At 38.7% G+C, this 22,705-nt stretch overlaps 1 protein-coding gene across 8 annotated transcripts in view; it reads left to right on the forward strand.

Moving 5' to 3' along the window:
- Positions 1–22,705, forward strand: part of LOC121299185 (unconventional myosin-IXAa-like) — a 168,587-nt gene that overhangs the window by 117,114 nt on the left and 28,768 nt on the right. For 7 of the 8 annotated variants that reach the window (XM_041226806.1, XM_041226798.1, XM_041226805.1 and 4 more), the window contains 7 exons: positions 631–765; positions 7,669–7,790; positions 10,652–10,793; positions 11,776–11,971; positions 15,517–15,636; positions 20,272–20,347; positions 21,780–21,920. In XM_041226806.1, coding sequence (XP_041082740.1) covers positions 631–765; positions 7,669–7,790; positions 10,652–10,793; positions 11,776–11,971; positions 15,517–15,636; positions 20,272–20,347; positions 21,780–21,920 — 932 coding nt within the window. The remainder of the gene's footprint in view (positions 1–630; positions 766–7,668; positions 7,791–10,651; positions 10,794–11,775; positions 11,972–15,516; positions 15,637–20,271; positions 20,348–21,779; positions 21,921–22,705) is intronic. The other variant, XM_041226804.1, reaches the window with a different exon arrangement.

Below are 22,705 nucleotides of genomic sequence, written 5' to 3' on the forward strand. Positions count from 1 at the left end.
ATGAAACTTTCTACTCCCAAATACCTTCTAGCTAGAAGAACCCTATGGAGTTGCTAGGTTAAAGATAATTAAAGTGGTTTTCTACAATATAAACCAAATTTAAAGTAATTGTAGCTAACAAAGTAATTGTATAAATCTTATGTGTTTTGTACTTCCATTAGCCAAGTAGGTGTCAAATGTACAGTTTTGAAAGAGACGCGTGTTACAGCACACATGTACAGTATAATCATAGAAACAGGACATCTGGTACCTGGTTTTGCGTACAGATATGAAGGTACAGTAACTAGGAATATAAGGAGGTTTCTGCCCATCACATTTGCAAGTACATGTATAAAGTGCCCACAATCATACTGTATAGTAAATATAATGTTGGAACCTGGTAGAAATTGAAGATCAGTTGCTCCTTTTTTAATTTTTTATATTTTTTTACTGTGTTGCTATGTGCAGTCAAGACTGTTTGGTGTTGTTCTGCCGACCCCGGTGACGTGGTGCAATGGGCTTTACTCCTACAGCAGCTACAATACAAGATCTTGCAAGTGGCTGACAGTGTGGTAAATCTAGCCAGCAACGGGCAGTACGTGGTGATTTATAGGTACTAAAACAATCAATCTCTTCCCATCTCCTTCCCAGATCCTGTCGATCGGAGTTCTTGACATCTTTGGATTTGAAGACTACGAGAACAACAGCTTTGAACAGTTTTGCATTAACTTTGCCAACGAGCGCCTACAGCACTACTTTAACCAGCACATCTTCAGTCTGGAGCAGGTAGGGGCTCTTTCTGCTTCGTAGAGATGTCAGAAGTTGCATTTGGGAGCGGCTTCCTTGGCTGTGGTCCAGCTACCTGTCTACCTATTGGTGGTGGTGGGGGGGAGTAATTGCAGGTTTACACCAGGGTTCATTTCATGTAATTGTCCCTAAAATACAATGGTTGATGGGCTGACCTTACATGCTGTTAACAGTGTTTCAAAGTTTGTATATTTATTTACAGCCTGAATTAACATACTACAACCAATGAGCTACAGATCACTCGAACTCTGTTCTCAATTCAACATAATAGATATGCCTGTCACCCTAACCTGCCTGACAAGAAGGGGTCTCTGCATGCCACTTCCCTGAATCTCTCTTGTGCACCAGTTCTCCGAGCCGCTGTGACAGCCTAGCTCTGGCTGCTTTTCACTCTGGCCGACCCCTCTCTCCTTGGGCGTCAGAGCTGTCAAAGAGAGGAATGCTGTTCAGGGCTGTGTTTATGTGAGATGACATTCGCAGTAATACTGTAATTGGTATATGCCAGAAGAATTACCTCTAATTGGATGATATTGAGCATCCAGGAGTGGCTCTTTACTGAAGAAGCCGACTGAAGGAGTCAATACAAGAGTGCTACTCATAATAACAGGAGGCAGAGAGAGCTAGAGAGGGATTAGTCATCCGAAGAAAAACTAGCCGAGATTCTGCTTTTTTGCTTTTTTTTAGTATTCAAATTTAACTAATTATTTGACCACCAAAACAAGATGTTGCATCTCATTTACGACATCCAGGAAAACGTACCGCACGATAGCCACAGTGTACAGGTAACAATCTTATAAGTGTCTTACTCAGTTCATAGTAAAACCAGGAATGGATCAAACTTCTGTGCAATGGGAGTCTTATTTCCATTGCTGCAGCTGATAAGTTGTAACAAGAGCAGGATGCATTGTGGTATCTTGAAGAGTCAGGTTATTCAAATATCTTTCATCTATCATCAGAAAGAGCTCCCCCACACCACCCTCTTCTGCGTTGTGAAGCCTTCCCACAAATTCCCCAAATTATCAGATCAGATATTCAGTAGTAGAGGCACTTTTTAAATCGAGCCATTCTTCACAATGATATAAGTTGTAGCTGCTGTCTTGAATGTAGAATCCTCTTTGTCTCTAGAAAAAAAACAGGTTGCATCTTGGTCCCAGATCAAATCAAAGAGTAATAAATTATAACTCTTTAAGCATTAATTTCTGACTGCACGGACTGTGCTGAAGGGGAGAATGTTTAATGATCAGTTTGCAGGTCAACAGTCTACAGTTACTGGCTGCTGCTGAGATATTAATGCTATTATATGAGCAATTATATATATATATATATATATATATATTTTTATATGTTTTAATGTGTGTTAGGTTCTTTTTTAGACTGGACTGTTTGGGCTACTTGACATTTATGTTGCCCTTTTGCAAGCTTCAAGATTTTAAATTCCTTTTTACTTTTAGAGAGTATCTGCAGTGCTGTAGGAAACTGACCGCTCTACGTGGAACATAATTGGCTTTGACAGTGAAGATTATAATTTTCTCTGTTGTATTGCTTTCATTGTAAATGTTTGATACACTCTTAATGACTGCAGCCAGCACAGATCATCATTTTGTAAAAATTAGCACAATAGGTGCAGTATATCTCAGCAAGTTCTGTAATTCTATTAGTCCCAGTCAGACACAAGCAAAACTGAGACAAGTTCCCCTCTACCTCTCTCTGTGAGGCACTGTGCAGTGTTAGTTTTGTTTTTTCACAGTTGAGCATGAAGGGCCCTTTTTAGTCTAATGAACGAACCAATTAGATTCGAGCTTGGTTGTCGTGGAGTTAGCGAGTCGGGCTGTTTTTCAGGGGGCACATTCATTCAAGTCTGACTGAGAGGAGGAAACCCTCAGTTCAAGCTGGCCTGTGAAAAGTTTGTTGTGGTTTCAAACCTTTGGACAGTAAATGCTAGTTCTATTTCCACTTGCCTGTCAGACCTGCATATTGACCAGCTTGTTGAATTCAGAGGGCGGTGCGCAAAGTTATTAAATAATGGAGTGATTTTCATAACTTATACTGTCCACAGCTTCAGAAGCCACTCAAATCACAATTGCTTACATATGTAACATTATGTTAGATGATTTGAAAAATGTGTCGGATACATACATTTATGAGGTTCAACTTTTCTGAAGCAGGCCACTGATCAAAATAGCCTCTCATTAGATATTGCAGTTAATTTTCTACATCTGTATTTTAAACCAGCCTCTCTCTTTGTCATCTCACAAAATTTCTGCTTTCTAACTAGAACAAAATAGACCCCTTTTTTATATAGTTATTCTTTCTGAACTACTATACAATAAAATTAATTTATGTAAACCAACTGTACAGCCAACTCTGCAGCTTTTTAATATTGAATCTGCACAGGTACAGTAGATGCTGTAGGTTTCCCTAGAGAAGGTTCACCACTGCTCTGTTTCCACAAGGTCGACTATGACATGCAACGCCAGTTACGCCTGGCTTCAATAGTGTGAGTGGAGGCTACTGTTTCCAGAGTGCTTGTTTGTCAGTGTCGGCTGGGAATGGCACTATATTGATTTTAGTCTGACACTTTGTGTGACAATCCTATTTTAGCCCGGAGGTGCGAGTGTAGAAAGGCTGGGCGACAATGTGTTTGCATGACCGCCAGAGAATTTTCACACTCTAATGGACAAAGGATTTTTTTTTTTTATTGTAAGATTTCAGGTGAATGTTTCTAGTAGGAGGAGCCAGCAGTTGAATTGAAAGTTCACAGCATCACATGACTCCAATCAAAACCATAATGAACTCTCAAGCCATGGAAGGATTTGGGAGGACATTTAGATCTGTAGTGCAGGTAGAACTAATAGATGAAAGTTTAAAACCTTGCGTGACCTGAGAAAATCAAAGAAATGGATATCCTTTAATGTCTATTTCAATGCCCATCACCTGTTTCAACTTTTTTATAATGGCCAATTCAAGACTTTACAGCACGTCAGCTGGTATCTTTTGGTGTTATTGCTGAAGTTTAATCATAAAGCGACATTTTAAAAATCTGTATTAAACAGAAAACATGATCGCTCTGTCATTGATGTTTTTTTTTTGTTACTTAGAGCCATTATTATCTTCTAGAAAAGCTAGTTTTACAGCTCTAAAAAGAATAAATGTTGCGATTGCAAACATCGTCAGCTGTAACTGTTTAAAGTGTCAGTTAGTTGTCTCTCCAATATTTCCAGCGTGTCTCCTGCATCGAGTCTTTGATTTCCAGTAATGCAGACCATTGATCTGCACTAAACTGTAAACTTTGCAAATCAGTAATATGCTGTGCTGCTGTTGCATCTGGGACTAAGTGCCGGTTTACACAACTATATCAACAAGTGTAGGGTGTTTTAATTCTGCAGTACATCAGATTGTGAGGGTTATCATGTCTCTTGGAGAAGATTAGTTAAGACACAGTGGCTGTTGCTTTGGTTCAAGTGGAGGGTAAATAGAGAAGAGTGATAGTGGTATTTAAAAGTTATGACATTGGAAAGGATCCTGTGTTGCTGGATCACACAGCAGCATTCTGAGCTGGACCGTATTCAACTACATTTGGCATGTGTGCCAGATGCAGCTCGTAAATGAACAGGGATAAACTAGTATTTGGAAAGTCCTGACACTTCACAAGCTCGTTAGTCTATAATGGTATTATCTTTAACCATTTATGGTGATCTTGTAAATGTGTTTGTGGTATTGGGAGGTTACTGAAGTTCGCTCACTTTGTCGGCCAGTTTCTGACAGATTTAAAGAAACTAGAATAGAACGGAATGTCGTCATTACATTAAAGACTTGTAGCCTGTTGATGCTGTTTCGGTTTTGTGAAGTCTGGCCTGAGGTCAGCAGTATTAATGTGGTGCAACACTTGCTTTTGGGAGTAGCGATAAACACAAACAAACATTCACTCTCTGGAGGTGTTTCTTTGTTCCTGGACGTAATGATTTTATTTAGTAAAATAATCAGGTGTTTTAAGTTACAGATATTTTTAAAAGGTTATAAAATATTAGATCAACAGTTATTAAAAAAAAAAAAAGATAAATATAACAAACAGGATGAAAAAAATAATTATTAATGTGTTGCTTCCTATAAGCTGGGGTTTTTCTAGTTTTCTCCTGTCTTAAATACTGCTGCAAATTATATGTTTTGCATTGACTTCCATTCAAACAGATGTTGAGAACCTGTTTTTTGTAAACCTTAACTCTCTTCTCTAATAACGGAGCTAATTGATTCTATTTTTAACGTAGTTGTAATCAGCCCCATTGGTTTACATTCTGAGTTAAAGCTAGAAGAAAGTAAGTGAAGTGTATGCATGCCGATTCCCAATGAGACTGGGGAGTGAAGTTTTATATAGGCCATGCATGCCTAATCCCTAAGTGGCCCTGTGACAGGGTAGCCAAGTGGTGACGTCAGGCCAGAAGCAGGAACATAAACAAGCAGGCAGGTACTGCAGGGCAAAAGACGCTGTGGCGCCGTTTATTTTTAAACACAAAAATAAATCAAACAGTTTTAAGAAACAGAAACACTTGCTCACTGAGCGAAATAAAAGATTCAAACAAAAACAAAAATCACAAACACTAACTAAAAACCATATAGGTCAGGCTGGGCAATCGCCTTAACTGATCCTATCTTTTAGAAGTTTTGCTTTTACTTTTAAACTCCTTTTTCCCCTCGCTCGCAGTCATTCCTCCTCTTGAACACCCACCTCAAGTGCTGAGAGCTGCAGGCTTTTGTGCAGCAGACCATCTCCTGAGTAGCAACAAATTAATAACGTACTTAATCTGGGAGATGGCCACCTTCTGCACGAGGTTTCTATTTACACCCTCGCAGAGGACGAGCTGCCTAATCTCGCCTCTGCCAGAAACAAAACAATAACAAAACAAAAACACATGGCTGCGCGGTCATATATAAAAACAATAAATCATAACAAACACTAAATAATAAACTGCACAGGGGCGGAAGGGTACCCCGTTCTAAAAAATAAACAAATACATGTACAGGACTCCTCGCCCTGTTACAGGCCCCCAGTGGTAAAATACCAATTTAAACATTTTAGCTTACATTACTTCAAAGGAAACCTTACAACCCAAACGTTAAAATCACCCAATTGACTTATTTCTTTGTTAATTTAACTTATTATATAAATCAATCACATGCTCTATTCCTATTAGGTGAAGTGCTCTCATTTTTTATTAAACATCTGCATCCTTTTACATTTGGGATTGGAAATAAACAGACTTCATTAATCTAACATGATTTAATGCACTCCCATACTGTACAGCACTACAAAGTTATTTAATAATTTATTTTTTAATGCTGTTGATTTGATTAAATTCTGGCTGGATTATTTATTCTTTTATTGTTCCATTTCTTTTTTTCCCAGCAATTCTAGGAAATACAAAAAAAAGAAGCCATGGAAATGTTAAGAATGCCTTTCATAATATTACACCTCCGAGGATACGCAGGGCTATAGGAAAGGCTGCTTCAGTATATGAAAAACACATTACTAGGCTGTTCTCTTGGACAGCTTCCAAAGACACTGGCCCTGGTTTAGAAAACTTCATGAACAAGGCTGGGTTTTTGTAGTGAAGTCATACTTCATAGTTATTGTTTTTACCCCAAATAGGTCTTGTTTGCATGGCTTGTGCAGCAAGAGATCTTCCAGAGGCTTCGTTTTTTACAAAGGAATCAATTACTTACTGCGCTCACTGACCCATGCAGTCTACATATCCAACTCTTCTGTAATGTGCCCTCCAAACAGAGGCTTACATTTACGGAAGCTCGGAATCGCTGTTTCAATTGAAATGAATGAAACGCTTCTTTCCTTAGAATGAATTTCGACTCAGGGAGTCTTATCCTAGCTATTTAATAATGTTTTGGTTTGCTAACTATGTATGTATACAAAACCTATAACTACCTGAATGTTAAGTCAAGCAGACAAATGTTTTTGCCTCTTTCAGTCTTCTAATTGTATCTCCTATTTTATGATTGAGTGTTTGTAGATATGGATGAATTAAGAATTACAGTGATTTCCAAACTGCCTCTGCACCATGGCAGGTGTTTATATTCGCAATTTGTCCTAATTTTATTACAGAGGGATGTAATTCAATGTTTCTGAATAAAAATTATTAGTTCCAAGGCTACAGTATACAGTCCTGCAGAAATTATTTGGCTTATGTATTCAGTCTAGCAGCAAAATCCTGAAAGCTGTCTAGTGCACTGTGCTGGAACATAATGCTTTTATATACAGTATGTAGAATGTATGCAGTGTTTTCACAGCAGCTTTAATTTGGATATAACTAAGCTAGCAGATGGCATTATTAACCTCCCTCTGCTGCAGGTAGAAGTGTCGGAAACCTGCCTGCTTAATTCAGAGTGACTGATTGACAAGAAGGACGCCCGTGTGTTTGAAGATGAAACTGCCGTTTCAAACCACTCAGAGCAGCATGATGTCTAGAAAGAGAAATAATCAATAATTAACACCTATTGCAATCACAGACCATGATGAACTTTAAATGCTTTATACTCGGTTTCAAAATAATTGAGGGAATTGTCAAGAACTTGCATTGATGGCTTCAATTAATACTTTGTCCTTCTCTCCCATGAAATGGAGTGATATTAAACAAGAACACGCAAGTGCTTATCGCTACATCTGAGAATAAAGAATAAGCATTTTGTTATTGAAGTATTAATTAAAGTTCGTATGTGCCTATATGTTTTTTTTTTTTTTTTCTCTTCCATTCCCTTATTGAAATAGACACTTTGTGGTTAGTCTGTGTCTTGGAGACAAGTCTCATACAGCAAGTCCTCCATGTTAATCTGGAAATGGAAAGTAACTCCTGTCTGGTATGCAATTCCCTACAGGAAGAGTACCGATCTGAAGGTATCAGCTGGCACAATATTGCATATATTGACAACACTGGCTGCATCAACCTCATCAGTAAGAAGCCAACTGCATTGTTTCACCTGCTGGACGAGGAATGCAAGTGAGTATGAATGAAGGACTGGAGACAGTAAAACATGCAGAGAGTAAATGTGTGAAAAGAACCATTTTATATTAACTGTGCTGAAAGTTGAACTTGAGTGGGGAGGGATGTTTTGCAATGCTTTGCATTTGATAATGGTAGCCCACTAATCTTGGTCAATAGCTGAGCAACCAAGCCCCTAAACTGAGTATTACCATATGCAGTATATCAAAATGTTCTATATGGGGGAAGAAGAAGAAAAAAAGATATATAGTGCAAAGGAAATCTCTATTTTTTTCCACCTGCAGGTTTTGCCATAACCAGAATTGAGTTAGCTTTTTAATGAGGCTCTGAAAGTTTACAGTGTTATTGATAGGAGGCAGCGAGTGCAGAGCTGTTTTGTTGTGGTTTTTTTTAAAAGCTGCCACAACAAAAGAGCTTCAGGGTTTAAAGAATATCTATACGAAAGCTTAAGTGCAGTCGGGGAATTTGACTTGTGCTTGGAATTGTAGTTTGTTATGGATTCAATCAGAAAATACAGTTTTCAAATCTTTCTTTCCCTGTTCTGTGGTGACTTGTTATTACAAAACTATTCAATGATATGATGGTGGATCTGGAAAGATTTAATATGTGTTTTCAATTAAGGGCTTGAGTAGTTTTTGTTTTTAACCTTTTGAGTCCACGTAACTGGATGGTCTGAAATGTACAATAAAGAGGGAGTGTGAATCAGTTTGTTCTGTTTAAGGAACACTTAAAACTAGTTTGCTTTTACAGTAAATAATTTACTACTCCAGGTAAGTGATTACCGATGTCATTTGATCCCATTCCCTTACATGCTCAGAATTTAGATTTTAGAGTGGCAGGCTATATAATGTTTTCTTTTTTTTTTTTTTTTTTTTTTTTTAATTAATGGCTAACTGTACACGCACACACTGGGTGTTTCACTAAAAAGGCATATTTATTTGAATGATTGCTAGAACCATGAGCAATCACACTGATGTCATCTTTAGTCTTGCACACCAGTGTGTATCATGCAAGAAATAAATAAAAAAAAAAAAAAAAAGTTCAATAACTGACCTTATGTTGACACTGTTCTTAGCCTTCCTGTACTTTTTAAAATGAATTAAGTTCATGGTTAACAGTTATTTCATTAATCTATAACTGTAAACATGCAATCACATGATTCTCAGTAGCACTAGAAGAAAACTGCTAGTGCAGTATAGTAAGCTTGGAAGAAGGCATGTATGTAAAAATACCATTTTCATGATAAAAATAAACTTGAATAGAATATTTCTCTGATACACACTTTACAGGTACCGAAAAAGTCCAAATCAAATATAGTCTAGGTGTTTTGCTCTGAATTTTATTTTATTTTTTATTTTTGGATCAAGTTATATAGCAGCTTGGTACAGGTATGAATTCTCACCAGAATTTTAATGACAAACAGAAACTGAGATACAAAGTGATTCAAACAAGAAGAATACATTCGTTAAGATAACTGTGATTAAGATGAAGATAAACGATGTGCAACTTTTAAATTGAGAAAGAGGCTGTTTATCTCGTTGTTTTGGAGTGACACATCCATAGTAAGTTTTGTTGTCTTTGCGTGTTCACTCGCTTGGTACTTGTACAGCAGACAAAGACCCAGAGCTGCTGCATGTTTCTGTTCAGTACTACACAATTATTTCAGTCATGTTGTGGGATACATAACCTTTATGTCTATGTGCTACCTGCCTAGTTCACTTGTGTTTTGTTCATTTGTTTTCCTCAATCATTTTTTCCATTATTGTAGAGTTAACAGTAAACTATAGAAGCGCCTTGTAAAAATGACACCAAGGAATTTCGATATGATCGCGGGGCACTGCAAAAACAAGAAAGAGCAAAGGATGTTGCAGTGTACTGTAACTCATGAAAGCTTGGGAATGTGATTTTTCAAGTACACCTATAAGACATTATCACTGACGTACTCTGGAGCAGATTCAATCAGAAACACGTGCTCCCTCTAATAACGTTACTTTTTATGGCGACCTAGTTTAGCAGAAAGACCCACTACGAAGCAGCAGGGCTTTACAAATAAATCCTATGAAGTCACAGCTAGTGCAGCAGAACTTATTTTTTGTAACTGGAGAGCAGCTTCTGGCTATGAGCTCATGAGCTGATCTTCAGTTCTAGCTGCCTTCCATAGACACACCTAAGGTAGGCTAGATAAGCCACAGTGTCTTTGTATTAGTAAGCACCAGCACCCTCTAGTGCACAGCAGCGTATTCCCAGCAAAACAAACTTAATGGAAAGTGGAACATCAATAGATGGTGCTGGCATATATTTCTGGCAGGCAACTAACTCTGGAGAAAAGCTCTTGAAATCTGGTGCAAGTGCAAGAAAGCAACATTTGAGTAATTGCAATAAGAAAAGAAAACTGAATAATTATTGCTAACATCATGCAATTCAGTGTGACTTGGTCTTTGATAAGCATCACTTAACTGAGCAAAAGATAACATTTGTTTAAGTTGAAATACAAAAAAAGCACATTTTATACATTTGAGTAAATGTACTTTTAAATTCTCGCTTGAAAACAACCCCCAATGTATTCATATTAAACTGTGATACTCTGTAGGAATTGCACAGACTTTCGACAAACATTTCCAGAATATTATACCAAGAGACAGGATACATATTAACTTGTATTAAAAAGCCATTGATTTATTTTAGTTTCAGTTGCTGAAAAGACCTGTAAGTAGAAGCTAGTGTGAAAGAAACATGTTGCCGGCCTCAGGCCATCTATCACGTTTCATTTAGTTTTCGGTTACTGTGGCTCGGTATGTTTTTAACCTAAAGCTAATAATGTCTAATTTTATTTATTTGTTCCCCTCTCTCCTCCTTAGTTTCCCACAAGCTTCGAACCAGACCCTCTTGGACAAGTTCAAGAGGCAGCACGAGGGAAACAGTTACATCGAGTTCCCTGCTGTTATGGAGCCAGCTTTTATCATCAGGCACTACGCCGGCAAGGTCAAATACGGAGTGAAGGTCAGTAGCTGCTTCTTGATCTGGTTCAAGAAAGGCTTGATTAATAGGGGTAGATGTGGCGCAGCGAGTGTTAACATCGGTGAGCAATAGTCAGTATAATGTAACAACCACTGCACAATCTTGGTACAGCGTGTCAGTCTTGCTCGCAATGTAGAAGACTAAATTAAACAGTACAGTATTACACCTCTTATTTACCTTTTTTTTCCTTTTTTTTTTAACCCAGGTTTTCTCCCCAATTTAATGTGCCCAGTTATTATCTGTATCCTCAGCTCACCGTTCGCAGCCCCACCTCCGACTAGGGGAACGGAGGCTGGAGCACGCGTCCTCCGAAACGTGCTCTTGCCAGTCTGTCATTTTTGCACTGCGGATCCACAGTGAGGCCACCTGACCTATAGTGCCAACAACACAGATCTGGCGGCTCCACTGCAGAACCACAGGTGCCCTATCGGCCACAGGGGTCGCTGATGCGCGGTGAGCCGTGGATTCCCCTGCCGACCTAAGCCCTTCCAACCTGGGCAGCGCTCGGCCAATTGTGCAACACCCTCTAGGAACTCCCGGTCACAGTCGGCTGTGACACAGCCTGGACTCGAACCTGCGTTCCCCAGGCTATAGGGCACATCCTTCACTCCAAGTGGAGCGCTTCTGCTGGATGTGCCACTTGGGAGCCCCTTATGTTTACCTTTTATTATTAAAGTACATTTTACATGTCCCTTAAAGTTGGATATGTACTTTAAATTAAGGGGTATTTTCTACACAACATAATAAGGAAAAGTGGAAAATCCAGGCCTATGCTCCTTACCTGTCATGATCATTACTTTTGTAAGCACTACGACGTTAATGAATCACATGTGAAACCTGCTCCTATATATGTCTGAAAGTTACAGGTTGCTTGTCAAAGATACAAGGATCTGTCACTATAACCAAAGGGCTTGTCGTCTTTTTCCTCCATTCCTAACCCGGTTCGCCCGTGTTGTTTGTGCAGGATTTCAGGGAGAAGAACACAGATCACATGAGGCCTGACATCATTGCCCTTCTGAAGAGCAGCAAGAACTCCTTCATCTGTGGCCTGATAGGGATTGACCCTGTGGCTACCTTCCGCTGGGCCGTGCTGCGCTCCTATTTCAGAGCAGTGGTGGGCTTCAGGGAGGCGGGCAAGCGATACGTTCAGAAGAAAATGGGTGAGTGAGGCCATAGCCGTTGCCTGGCACTCCGCTCACACACACAGACGCACACGTGCAGGTGGACCCAGAGACAGTCTGTAAAATAAACAGTGAAAGTCTACTCATTTCTGCGGGACGTACTCCAAACCTGCAGGCTTATTCATTTTGTATCATATTGTAACATATCATATAAAGTAAGCTTTTTAATCCCCCTCAGAAGTGCCTTTTATTTCTTAACAGGGCAAAATACTGTACAAGCCATAAAATAATACAAAGATGTTGAGGTTTTTTTTTTATATTCATTTCCGTGAGACAACTTGCATCCACTGTCCACATTTCATATACATTTGGGACAGTTTTAGACTACCAGCAAAGCGCCATCTCCCAGGAGAGATTTCATTTCAGCAGCACGGTTATCTCCTGTAAGATGCAGAAACTCTGCTGTGCTCTTAAACCCCTCCCAGGGCAGTGTGTCTATAGGAAGCAGTTGTAACCGGGCATCATCATGCTGTGGTGGCTGGCATTGTCTGTTGTGCTTCGTAGAGCCTCCCTGTGCGTAGTGGGTGAGTGAGTGAGTGAGGCACTGAACAAACCCGGTCACTGGTCACTGCACACCCATGGAACAGCCACTGAAAATTCTCAAGGCATCATTGCAATGCTGCTTCTTTATTTAAAATCAATAGGAAGTATGCAGTACTCTGAACCTAGTGGGTCTACGAAGTACCACCTAGCACAAATGTGGATTTCTTCCACACAATGGGGGCAGAGTATTAATGGTTAAACTCTGGTGCACCAGCTGTAACCAGATTAGATACTTCTGAGAGTTATATTTAGGCTGCATGCTGTATATCTGAGTTTACCAACAGACCAACACCCTTGTACCTAATCTCCATACACTAAATCGAAGTTAACCTTCAATTATAACTCGTGACAGCTCTAAATAAGCAACCTTTAAAAACAGTTACAGATATATTTGTTTCCCGATACATGGCCTCTGTTGTTGGGAGGCCTTAGATGAAGAAATGATCTGCATGGACATAAAAGTCCACATTGTCTGTCGGTTTTGTATAAGAGTGGCCCTCCATTCCCTGGGTACAGTGCAGTGAATCAGTAACCAGGTGGTGTCTTGGCTACGCTTATTGCCTGCAGTAATTGTAGTTTGTAGTTCCTGCAGCTTTGGCTCTGAGTAGATATCAATAACTCTTCTAACTCCTCAGTAGTGATCAGCAATATCTTCAGCAAGTTTAGTCGTCAGTTACTCTGGAGAAAACGGAACAAAAATGCATTTAGCTGAATTGGTTTCTCTATTTTTAAATACAGCTGGCCTATCAAAGGAAACAAAGACCCAGGGTTGATTTTTAGCATACACGGAACTCTTTATAGCATACAAGTGCTTTGACCTTGCATACTGGAATTAGTGAAGATCTTGAGTGTGCTTCTTTGTGCAGTAAGGAGGTAGTGGCCCCGCAGCGCTGCCATTCCTGAGCAATATAGTAATTGTAAATGACTGTAAATCAGGGACAGTGCTGTGTTGTCACCAGCCCATGTTCCCAAGGTGATGTACATTCTGATGTAATTGTGAGTAAGGGGGTAGAAGTCGTCCACTCAGTCATGCACCTCAAGCAAAAGGGATAGCAGTTTACCTCCACTGTGAAAGAAAGCTAACCTGAGATCCCTTTGTCTGATTAAACCAAAAACGTGTTTTTTTTTTGTTTTGTTTTTTTTTAAATGGTAACATGGAGTGAGCTATTGAAAGAAGAAATGTTAATTATAAGTATTGCTTCCACTTTTAAAGTTTTGTTGTTTATGCAGGGGTACATGTGATCTAAATGGCAGAGGATCTAAATACTGCCACTGTTTGAAATAATTAATGACATGCACTGTTGGACCTTTGATTTTCAAACCTTGGTTCTTTAATAACTATCTTCAATAATTATTGAATCTATGGTGGTATTTAGATGATTGTTTAAGTTATGGATGCAATTCTGTAATTGTGATCATACGTTCCTTGCACTATAGCAGCTTTATTATGGATGGAGTCAATTTATTTAATGTTTCTATTGATTAGTTTCCTACTTTAGCTCAGCTGCTGCCAATGGGAAAGAAAACATATTAGGAGAGGGGCTTCCTTTGCCCTGCCCTTTGGTCTATTTTTCAGTTTTATTGTAAAGGATCAAGGAGACTATTTCATAGCCTGCCTGCTTACTCATTTACTTGCTATGTTTCCTGTTGGAGCACAGTCCTGCTTCCTAGGACTCCATAGAACAAAGCACAACTAGAATAGGATGCACTTGACACTGCGCCTACACACACATATCGTAAACATGTACTTGTGGATTCACAGATCCTGATTAGCACTAACCGTGGATAACCTAATGTTACTTCAGTTTTTTTTTTTAGTTTTTTTAATTTTTTTTATGTAAGACATTGTTCATGATAACTTGAAGCTTGTTAAATAATGAGGGTACTGGATACAATGTGCACAATCCTACCCTGACCCGAACACCCCTTTCCATTCAGTCCTGGGCCTCTCTCAAGCAGAGTCTGCCAATTCTTTGGAACTGTACCTGTTGTACATTTGCAAAATACACTAATGTCCATAGGGGTGTTAGGTTCAGACTACCAAACTCGTTCAACATGAGCTGGACTCAAAGCCAGGCCTCCAAGGCTAGGATTGGTCTGCAGTGCCCCTAAACCCCAATATAGTAACTGTAAATGATAAAAGCACATCTGTATACAACCAGTAGTATTTACAGGGCAGGTTTGATTTTAGTAACAACTTTAGAATTCAGTTATTGTACTTAGTGTTTTTATTGTAGAAACCATTGAAAATTATGTTTTGTAGATTATTTCCCCAGTTGCCAAATTAAATAAAAACAAAACAAAAATGTGATTCTTGACTCCACAGACTAGAGGAACTTGCTTTACAGTAGCTGGCCAAACAGCTGTCAAGCAAAAATTGCTTTTGGTCAATAACATAGAAAATGAATCGGCCTTCTGTATATTCAATTACCAGTAAACTGAAATACAAAGCCTGCCCTCACAACTAGAAATGGGACACTCTTCTGAGCTGAGATTGTTCTTCAGTCTGTTTTTTTTTTTCATTATTTTTTATTAAGACTCCGTTTAGTTGATGTAACAGATTTTAACCATTTCAAAAGACATTGTGGTTTGGCTAATTTAAAAAACGGAATGAAGGCAGAATTATATTTTGAAGGGCTTAACTATTTGCTGTAAGATGTGTTAAAATTTAATGGTCAAGAATTTGAATTACTTATCAAATAGTAAGGTTAGAAATGTAAAATTGTGCATGGCATATGAAATACACTTTAATCCCATATTTGGGTACTGTTGCTCTGTACATTATTATAGATTAATATTAAAACCTAATAAGCTTAGTATGACATAGTCTCATGTATTTACTGCAAATGTGACACTTTTAAATGTTCTAGACACCTTGCAGATAGTTCTCTAGTAGAGCTCTCTCCTATCCCTCTCCTATATAATCTTTCTCTTGTCTTCTCTCTTTTTTCTTATTTTATTTTTTTATTTTGCTTCCCAAGGGCATGATGATGCAGTTCCATGTGCGGTTTTGAAAAGTGTGGATAGTTTTAGCTTTCTGCATCACCCAGTCCATCAGAGAAGCTTAGAGATTCTGCAGAGATGCAAGGAGGAGAAGTACAGTAAGGCTGCAATCCCGCAATCCTCTCTCCTCACTACACTTACCCAGCCGGACATGGGGACCAACACCATTCGCTCTGACACTGCCTGTCCTTTCAAATTCCCAGCTGAAGAAACTCAGTTAAAAGCAGTCTGCAAGGTTGATTTTAATTTGGATTACAATTTTTAAAAAAATAAATACAAACTGAACAATGTACTATGAACCACATAGTATAGTTGAATTGAATTGTATTATTTTAGACCATCTAAAACATTTCCATCTACACGTATGAACCATTGCAGTTCGAATACGGTTGTGTTTCTGATGTTGGAAGATGCTGCATATGTTTTTCCATGGTTAAAATGCTCCTCTTATATTTGATGATATTTATGGCCATGCCTGAAGGGTTAGCAGAAATCTGCCACAATTACTATGTAGGTTTGAAATTCATCCACCAGTATCCAGGTTCACTTTAGCCAGTGGCATGATTGCATGAAGGTAGATTGCTTATATATTTACATAGTGCCACCCATAGTGGAACATACTGGCCGCTATCTTTGTTTAGGAAAACAGGTGATCTTGCAAATCTCAAAAAAAGAATTTTATATATATATATATATATATATATATATATATATATATATATATATATATATATATATATACTTTTTTTTCTTATAAATTCTTGGGGAAAGGAAAAAAAACATGAACACAAGCTTGGGCTCAGGAAATCCATTCAGCATCTTTTGACAATCCAGGTGAATTGAAACTCTGCTGGTAAAGTGAATCCGAATGCAGTTGGTCTCCACTCCATCCATGCACTCATATGTTTGTTACTTTGTTACTCAATAACCCGTTCTGCATGAGACGAGAGCTCCTCTGTATGCTTTTTAATATATATATAATACTCGCCACTGATGCCAGCCTCTGCACAGTGTGTCTGGAAGCATGGACAATAACACCACTCGGGCTGTGTCATGGAGTGTAACACCACTGGATTAATTACTGAACCCAACGCCTAAACCCATCCTATATTACCCTTCTTCCATTGTGAGTGTGGAGAAGGCTGGTTTCCCCATTCGGATGGGTTTTACTCTGTTCTGAGGTTATAGTTGAGGGGTTCACAGGACAGAGCACCTAGATGGTAATGTATGGAGATCTCAGTAGAGCCGCCGGTGGTGTACACAGCCACCCCACCACTACCTCCACGCATCATTTTTTAATGTTCACAGACCCAAGTAAGCACTAATCTTGGACTACTCCTTGCTAATTTAGGTGGGGTAGTTCAAGATTAGAGCAAACTGTGGTCTGTGAAACTAGCTGTATTATTTCGAAGATTAACATGCTCAAATGCACAGGTTCCCAAACAGGGGCCCAGGGACCCCTGGGGAGCCATAGTATGGTTTCAGAGGGGCTGTCACATTTGTTTTTCTCCAAATTACCCTGACAAAGCAGTGTTCCCCAGAAATGTATCATTTGTTGTATAAATAATTTTTTCCCTCCAGGTTAAACATTTGCTTTGTTTTCAGTTTGTAAAAAGCAAACCTTGTATTTTTATTTTATTTTAAGTGACACTACTAGCACAATAAGGTACAACCAATGTACTTGCATCAACCTTTTATGTCCCTGCATTGTACTTTTCAGTGTATGACAATTTATAATAAATATTGCTCTAGTTGGTAAGGAATGAAGAGAATGTCCAGAAAATAGAATGTACTATTGTGCGTAGAATCAGCATACAGACATAACATATTATATAGTGACTATAAAGCAATACAGTCTAAACAAAAAACAGATCAGAAGTCACTACAATAAAGAACCTTTAATGAGGTTGGTGGAGCAACTTTCAGGTGGAATAATCAAGGAAGTGCAAGATAAACTAAAAGCATGGCTTGCAAACAGAAATATTTAATCAATTGTAAATTAGTACCAGATATCATGTTTTGAAATGAAGGAAAAAAATTGAATAATTTCTAATATTGCGAGAGCTTTTACAGATTTTGGCTGTATATATGAAAAGTGGCTTGCACATGATTTCCTTTGTTTGCCTTTGAGTTGCAAACCGCTTTGATTGGAAATTTGATCAGAATAATAAATCACTTTGCTGAAAGAATAGCTGTTTGGCTCGCCTCTCGTCACCTTTAAAACTCCAGACTTGGCAAATCAAATTTTCAGTGTGTTCCAATAATTCAAAACAGTGCAGCAGTGTTGTAATTACAGTGATTTATAAAATATTTCCACAATAAGAAAGCTAAATTGCCTTGATGCTGTTCTCATGAAATCACACCCAAATGATCAGTCAAGCAGTGTGGCACTTGTTGAAATAACTCTTGTTAACTAATTCTGATGCATGCTAAAATTGGTGAGGCACATTCATTAGTGATTTAAAATGATTAAAAAAGCTAACTTCTGAGACAGACAGACAGACAGACAGACAGACAGACAGACAGACAGACAGACATATTTAAACCTCCATTCTGTTGATTTAAATTCACCCCTTAGACTTGAATCAGGATTTGGGACAAAAAAAGTATTTGATTTGTCTTGTGCCTCACCTAGAAGGTAGATTTAATTAGATCATTTTTTTAGTATTGGGGAAACGCCCTGGCTTTCTTCAACCATCTGTTTGTAGCAGCAACCATGGAAAGGTGATTGATGCAATCACGAGCAATTCCCCAGATCAGAGTAATATTATATAAGCCAACTGTGGATGGTCAAATCAACCCCAAAGCCTGGTACATACCACACTTACAGAAACTTGGTATGGGCATGAAATTCCATGAATAATATATTCCTTTTATTGTTTAGGTTGACTTTTTATTACTTTGACTTTTTAAAGTACGTCTCTTGCCTTAATAGAGCTCTCAGAATCATATCTAACTTCCAGGTACATCTAGTAAACCAGATTATAACTATTAATTACCCTCCTGGATGTAAGAAATATCACAATGGGTTAGGTCACACTCCAGTGTCCCAGGTGCATTTCAGGTTAGTCACCAGGTAGTGGTGGCTGCAATAGAAAATAATTCAAAGCCAATCAACACAAAAAGAAGAATACTGTACATGTCCAGTATTTCACACCAATGGCAACTTGCTGAAGTGAATCTCTGGTTTGATGAAGATGCGTCTTGATTTAGTCTCAGTGTCTGCACCTGTGGTATTTACAAATGCAGTGTAACCTTCTCAATATCCTCATTACCGTGCAAAGTTATTTGGGGATATTATGCGGGCTGGGATATAAACAGGGTCTCATGTTATCCTGTGGTGCCACCACACAGTAGAAATTAAGGGTCATTTACAGCATACTCAATATTCAGCAGAAATTCATTATTTGTCTAGATAGCTCAAACAAACGCGAACAATTGCTGCATACTTTAATTAGCTAGCTGACGTTATATCAGTGCAGGGGGAAACCAGTCAGTCCATTAAACCGCACCATAAGCTTAAGTTTATTGCTGTAACGTAACATAATTACTGTAGCTAACAACTCAAACAACGATATGTGTAGAATCTAATAAAATCAGGAACAACAAAGCCAGCTGCAGTTACTATATTTAATGTTAATGTTTGTTACTGTTTCTTTCAATTTCTTAGCTAGCTGTTGCTAGTGAAAATGATTAGCCTATACTAATGTTAAACACATTCCAAATTGTTTTGCAGTGTTTTGATGTGAAATGTTTGGTGTTCCTTCACAGGGGTTTATAATTTCCTGTTTCTGAGTCTGTCAGATCTTTTCTTTTTTGAGTAGATATTTTTGCTTGTAGCTAGCTACGTACAGTACATCAGTTTAACCGACATTTTGAAGGCATGACTTCAAGTAACGCCCTTCCAGTACTGCTTTTGATAGGGTTTACACATTGTTTTTTTTTTTAAATCTAGGGATAGTATAATGGTTAAAAAATGTATTTAAAACAGTACACCTCATCTGCGCAGCTTTGGCATACGACTTAAAAGGGGATAATAAGTGTGGTTCCTAGTGACATTAAAAGAGTTAATTTAAATATGGTGAGTGGCATGTGGTTTTTTAATAATGATAATAAGTGGGTTGGGATATTAACCGAGGTGACATTAACCGGGTTACACTGTATTTTCATTAGTGATTGAGCGGAATGTCTTTTAAAACATGAAGTCATCAGGAAAGGAGACGGGGTTCGTAAAGCAACTTCAGAATAGCCCTACAAGCTGCCATGCTGGTCATTGCTTGGATATTTAGCAAACATGAAGTAAGAACTAAACATGTTACTGTAATTTGTAGAGAATATGGAGGAACCCTCAGCAGGACAAGACTGGATTACATTAACACAACTATTTTGCCTTTTTGTTTTGCCTGCTCAGTTGGTGTTTATTTGTGTGTTTGTTTTTTTGTTTTTTTTGGTCTTTCTTTCTCACAGTCTCATCAATCAAATCTGAGAGAGTAGCGAATGCCAGTTGTTGTTGCTGTTGCCCAAAAAATTGGATGCTAATGCGTTTTACTCATTTGAATGTCTCAAGGCAAAATCTGCCCTCCAGTTGAGTAACAAAAATGAACCATGCATGAAATTGAAACCAAATAAAAATGTTTTGGTATACAGATTACATGACTGGCATTCCTGCTTAGGAAGAGTTGGCGTATTGCATTCCCATGTACCATGCGCTAACCGATTTGCTTTTTCATTAGGTATAACACGGAAAAGTCCCAGAACACCTCTGTCAGACTTGCAGGGTGCTAATACCATCAATGAGAAGACACAGCGGTAAGCTAACTGTACTATGACAACACCGATTTGCATGGCTTTAGTTTACATGTTATGGTTGTGTTGACCAATTTCTGTTTAAAATTGTAAATCGACACTTAATCAGTATCACTGCTAATACCTTGCGAGTATAGTGATGTAGTGGGTATGATGTGTTGGGTCATAGTTATGTTATCAGTTAGCTTATGTGTAGCCATTGCTTCTCTTTTTAATGAACATTTATTTATCAGGTTGTCTTATACATTCATGAGTAAACAATGAAGTCACACATACCCCCCCCCCTTGCCACACAATCAGGAACTGGAATACTGTGCAGTTGGGGTTTCTGTTGCAGTGGCATCAACTCGCCACCGTTACAAGAGTGCTTTTGTTTGGTAAAGCCACTGTGTTAAAAAGCTGGTTAATGTGATTTTGTTAGCACACTTTTTCTTGGTTACAAAGTGACCACTAAGCCCTTTGCAGCTGCTTCCTGTGTGAGGTCAGACATCAGAGATGCATTCATAAGGAACCCAGGGGCAAATAAATATTCAAGCACTGCAGTCACTTAATCCTACTATCAATGTATTCCTTACACCGCGGCAGTGTCAGTTAGAGGCAGGCTTAGCTGGGTTTAAATGGCTTGTCAAACCCAGAATTAATAAAGGATTACATGCTGTATAATAAAAAAATGCATTATTAAAAAAATATGTTGCTTATAAACATGCCATTACTCCAGTTCTATCACGGTAGAGCTGGTTTTCATTGTTAAGAAGGCCTGGCGTCTGGTTAAGAAAAGTACCCTGGACTCTGCAGGAATTCAGTTCTGTCTCCACCGTTTTTATAGACTGTAAAGACTGACCATCAGTTTCTGTTGGTTATGGTCTTTTCTGGCAGTTAATGTGGAGTGTGTGTGTGTGGAGTTATATTTATAGGTGTTGATATAAGGAGCCCCTAGGAACAGGCCTGCTAGTTCCAAGAAAGGGTCATGCTGTGCTGGGGAAGTGATGATATTTACATCCGCCCTCATATGCTGTGTTAGACTGTGTCAGGACTTTAACTCATTTATTGTAATAGCATTCATAGCATTTTTGAATGCTAAAGTATACCATTATGGGCACCCAAATGTAGTTATTATTTGGGGGTGAGGGGTGTCTTTTAACTTGCTGTAGAATTGTGAAGTTTAGGAGCTACTGTGCTTGTGGAACGGTCTTCAGGATATCAGAATAGCTTGGGACCTACTTTTGCACAAGTCCTGGTCTCTGATTGCTAAAGGGTATAGTTTTATATAAACCCCTTGAAAGGTATCAAGTTAGGACTTGCATGCAATACAACATACAAAAGGAAAACATAAGTGTGTGCACTTCAGACAACCGGTGTCCATATTTATTTCAGGGCTGGAACATCTTGTTCAGCACACAGAGCAGTGACCCCGAATCTTGCCTTTCCCTTTCAGGGACTCCTTGAGCCTGGGCTGGAACGGGCGCAGCGTTAGGCAGGGCAGGCTCTCCTCCTCCGGGTCCTTGCTGGAAGAGGACGGCATCTTCATCAACTCCACCAGCAACAAGCTGCTGGAACGGGCGCATGGTATCCTCATGTAGGTATTGAACACCTGAACCTGGGCGTGGGGGCTTCACTCCATGGTGGTAGCTCTTATTTCCTGATACTTCAGTTGTGCTACCAGATAAAATAAAAATGTTACACGCGTATGGTCTTCATAATGTGTACTACATAATGCTAGGGGTGACAGAAGGACAGGATCAGTACATAACAGTCCACATTTTGAACCCTAAATAGAAGTGCCTATATACTTTTGAAAGCGTTGCAGTGCAAACATTGTAACATTTAAAATCTAAAAGAAAAATGCTTGAATGTTGCAGTATAAGTTAGATACTACTTTCTGGTAAATGCATGTAGAGGAGTTTAAATATTATTTTATGTTATTTTTAGTTTTAGAAAACAGAAGACAGATTTGGCACTGGAGCTGGTACATCCACGTTTATGTTTAGCCAAGTCATTAAATAACTGGAATGATGTGTACTCCCTGCCACATCCCATTCAACGTTTCCCAAAACTTTGGCTGGTTGCAGTCTAGGTGGTTTTGCTAATGAAAGACATGCTTTAACTGCTAATAAAGTGCATTACAAAACAGGCGTTTGATCTGTTACGGTTTGCAGTCTAGAGACAGATATTTTGAACTATGGGAGATACTTTATTATATAACAACACATGTTGAGAGATAAAGCATCTCACAACCACTGGTGAGTAATTATTTTTTTGTTACCAGATCTCATTTTGGAATCTATCCTGTACTCTTTCAAAACCAATGACAGAATAACCAGGCAAATTGCACTGTTCCAAATTCACCACGTGGCTAAGCAG

This window comes from Polyodon spathula, chromosome 24 (genome assembly GCF_017654505.1).
Source record: "Polyodon spathula isolate WHYD16114869_AA chromosome 24, ASM1765450v1, whole genome shotgun sequence".
Lineage (NCBI taxonomy): Eukaryota > Metazoa > Chordata > Actinopteri > Acipenseriformes > Polyodontidae > Polyodon > Polyodon spathula.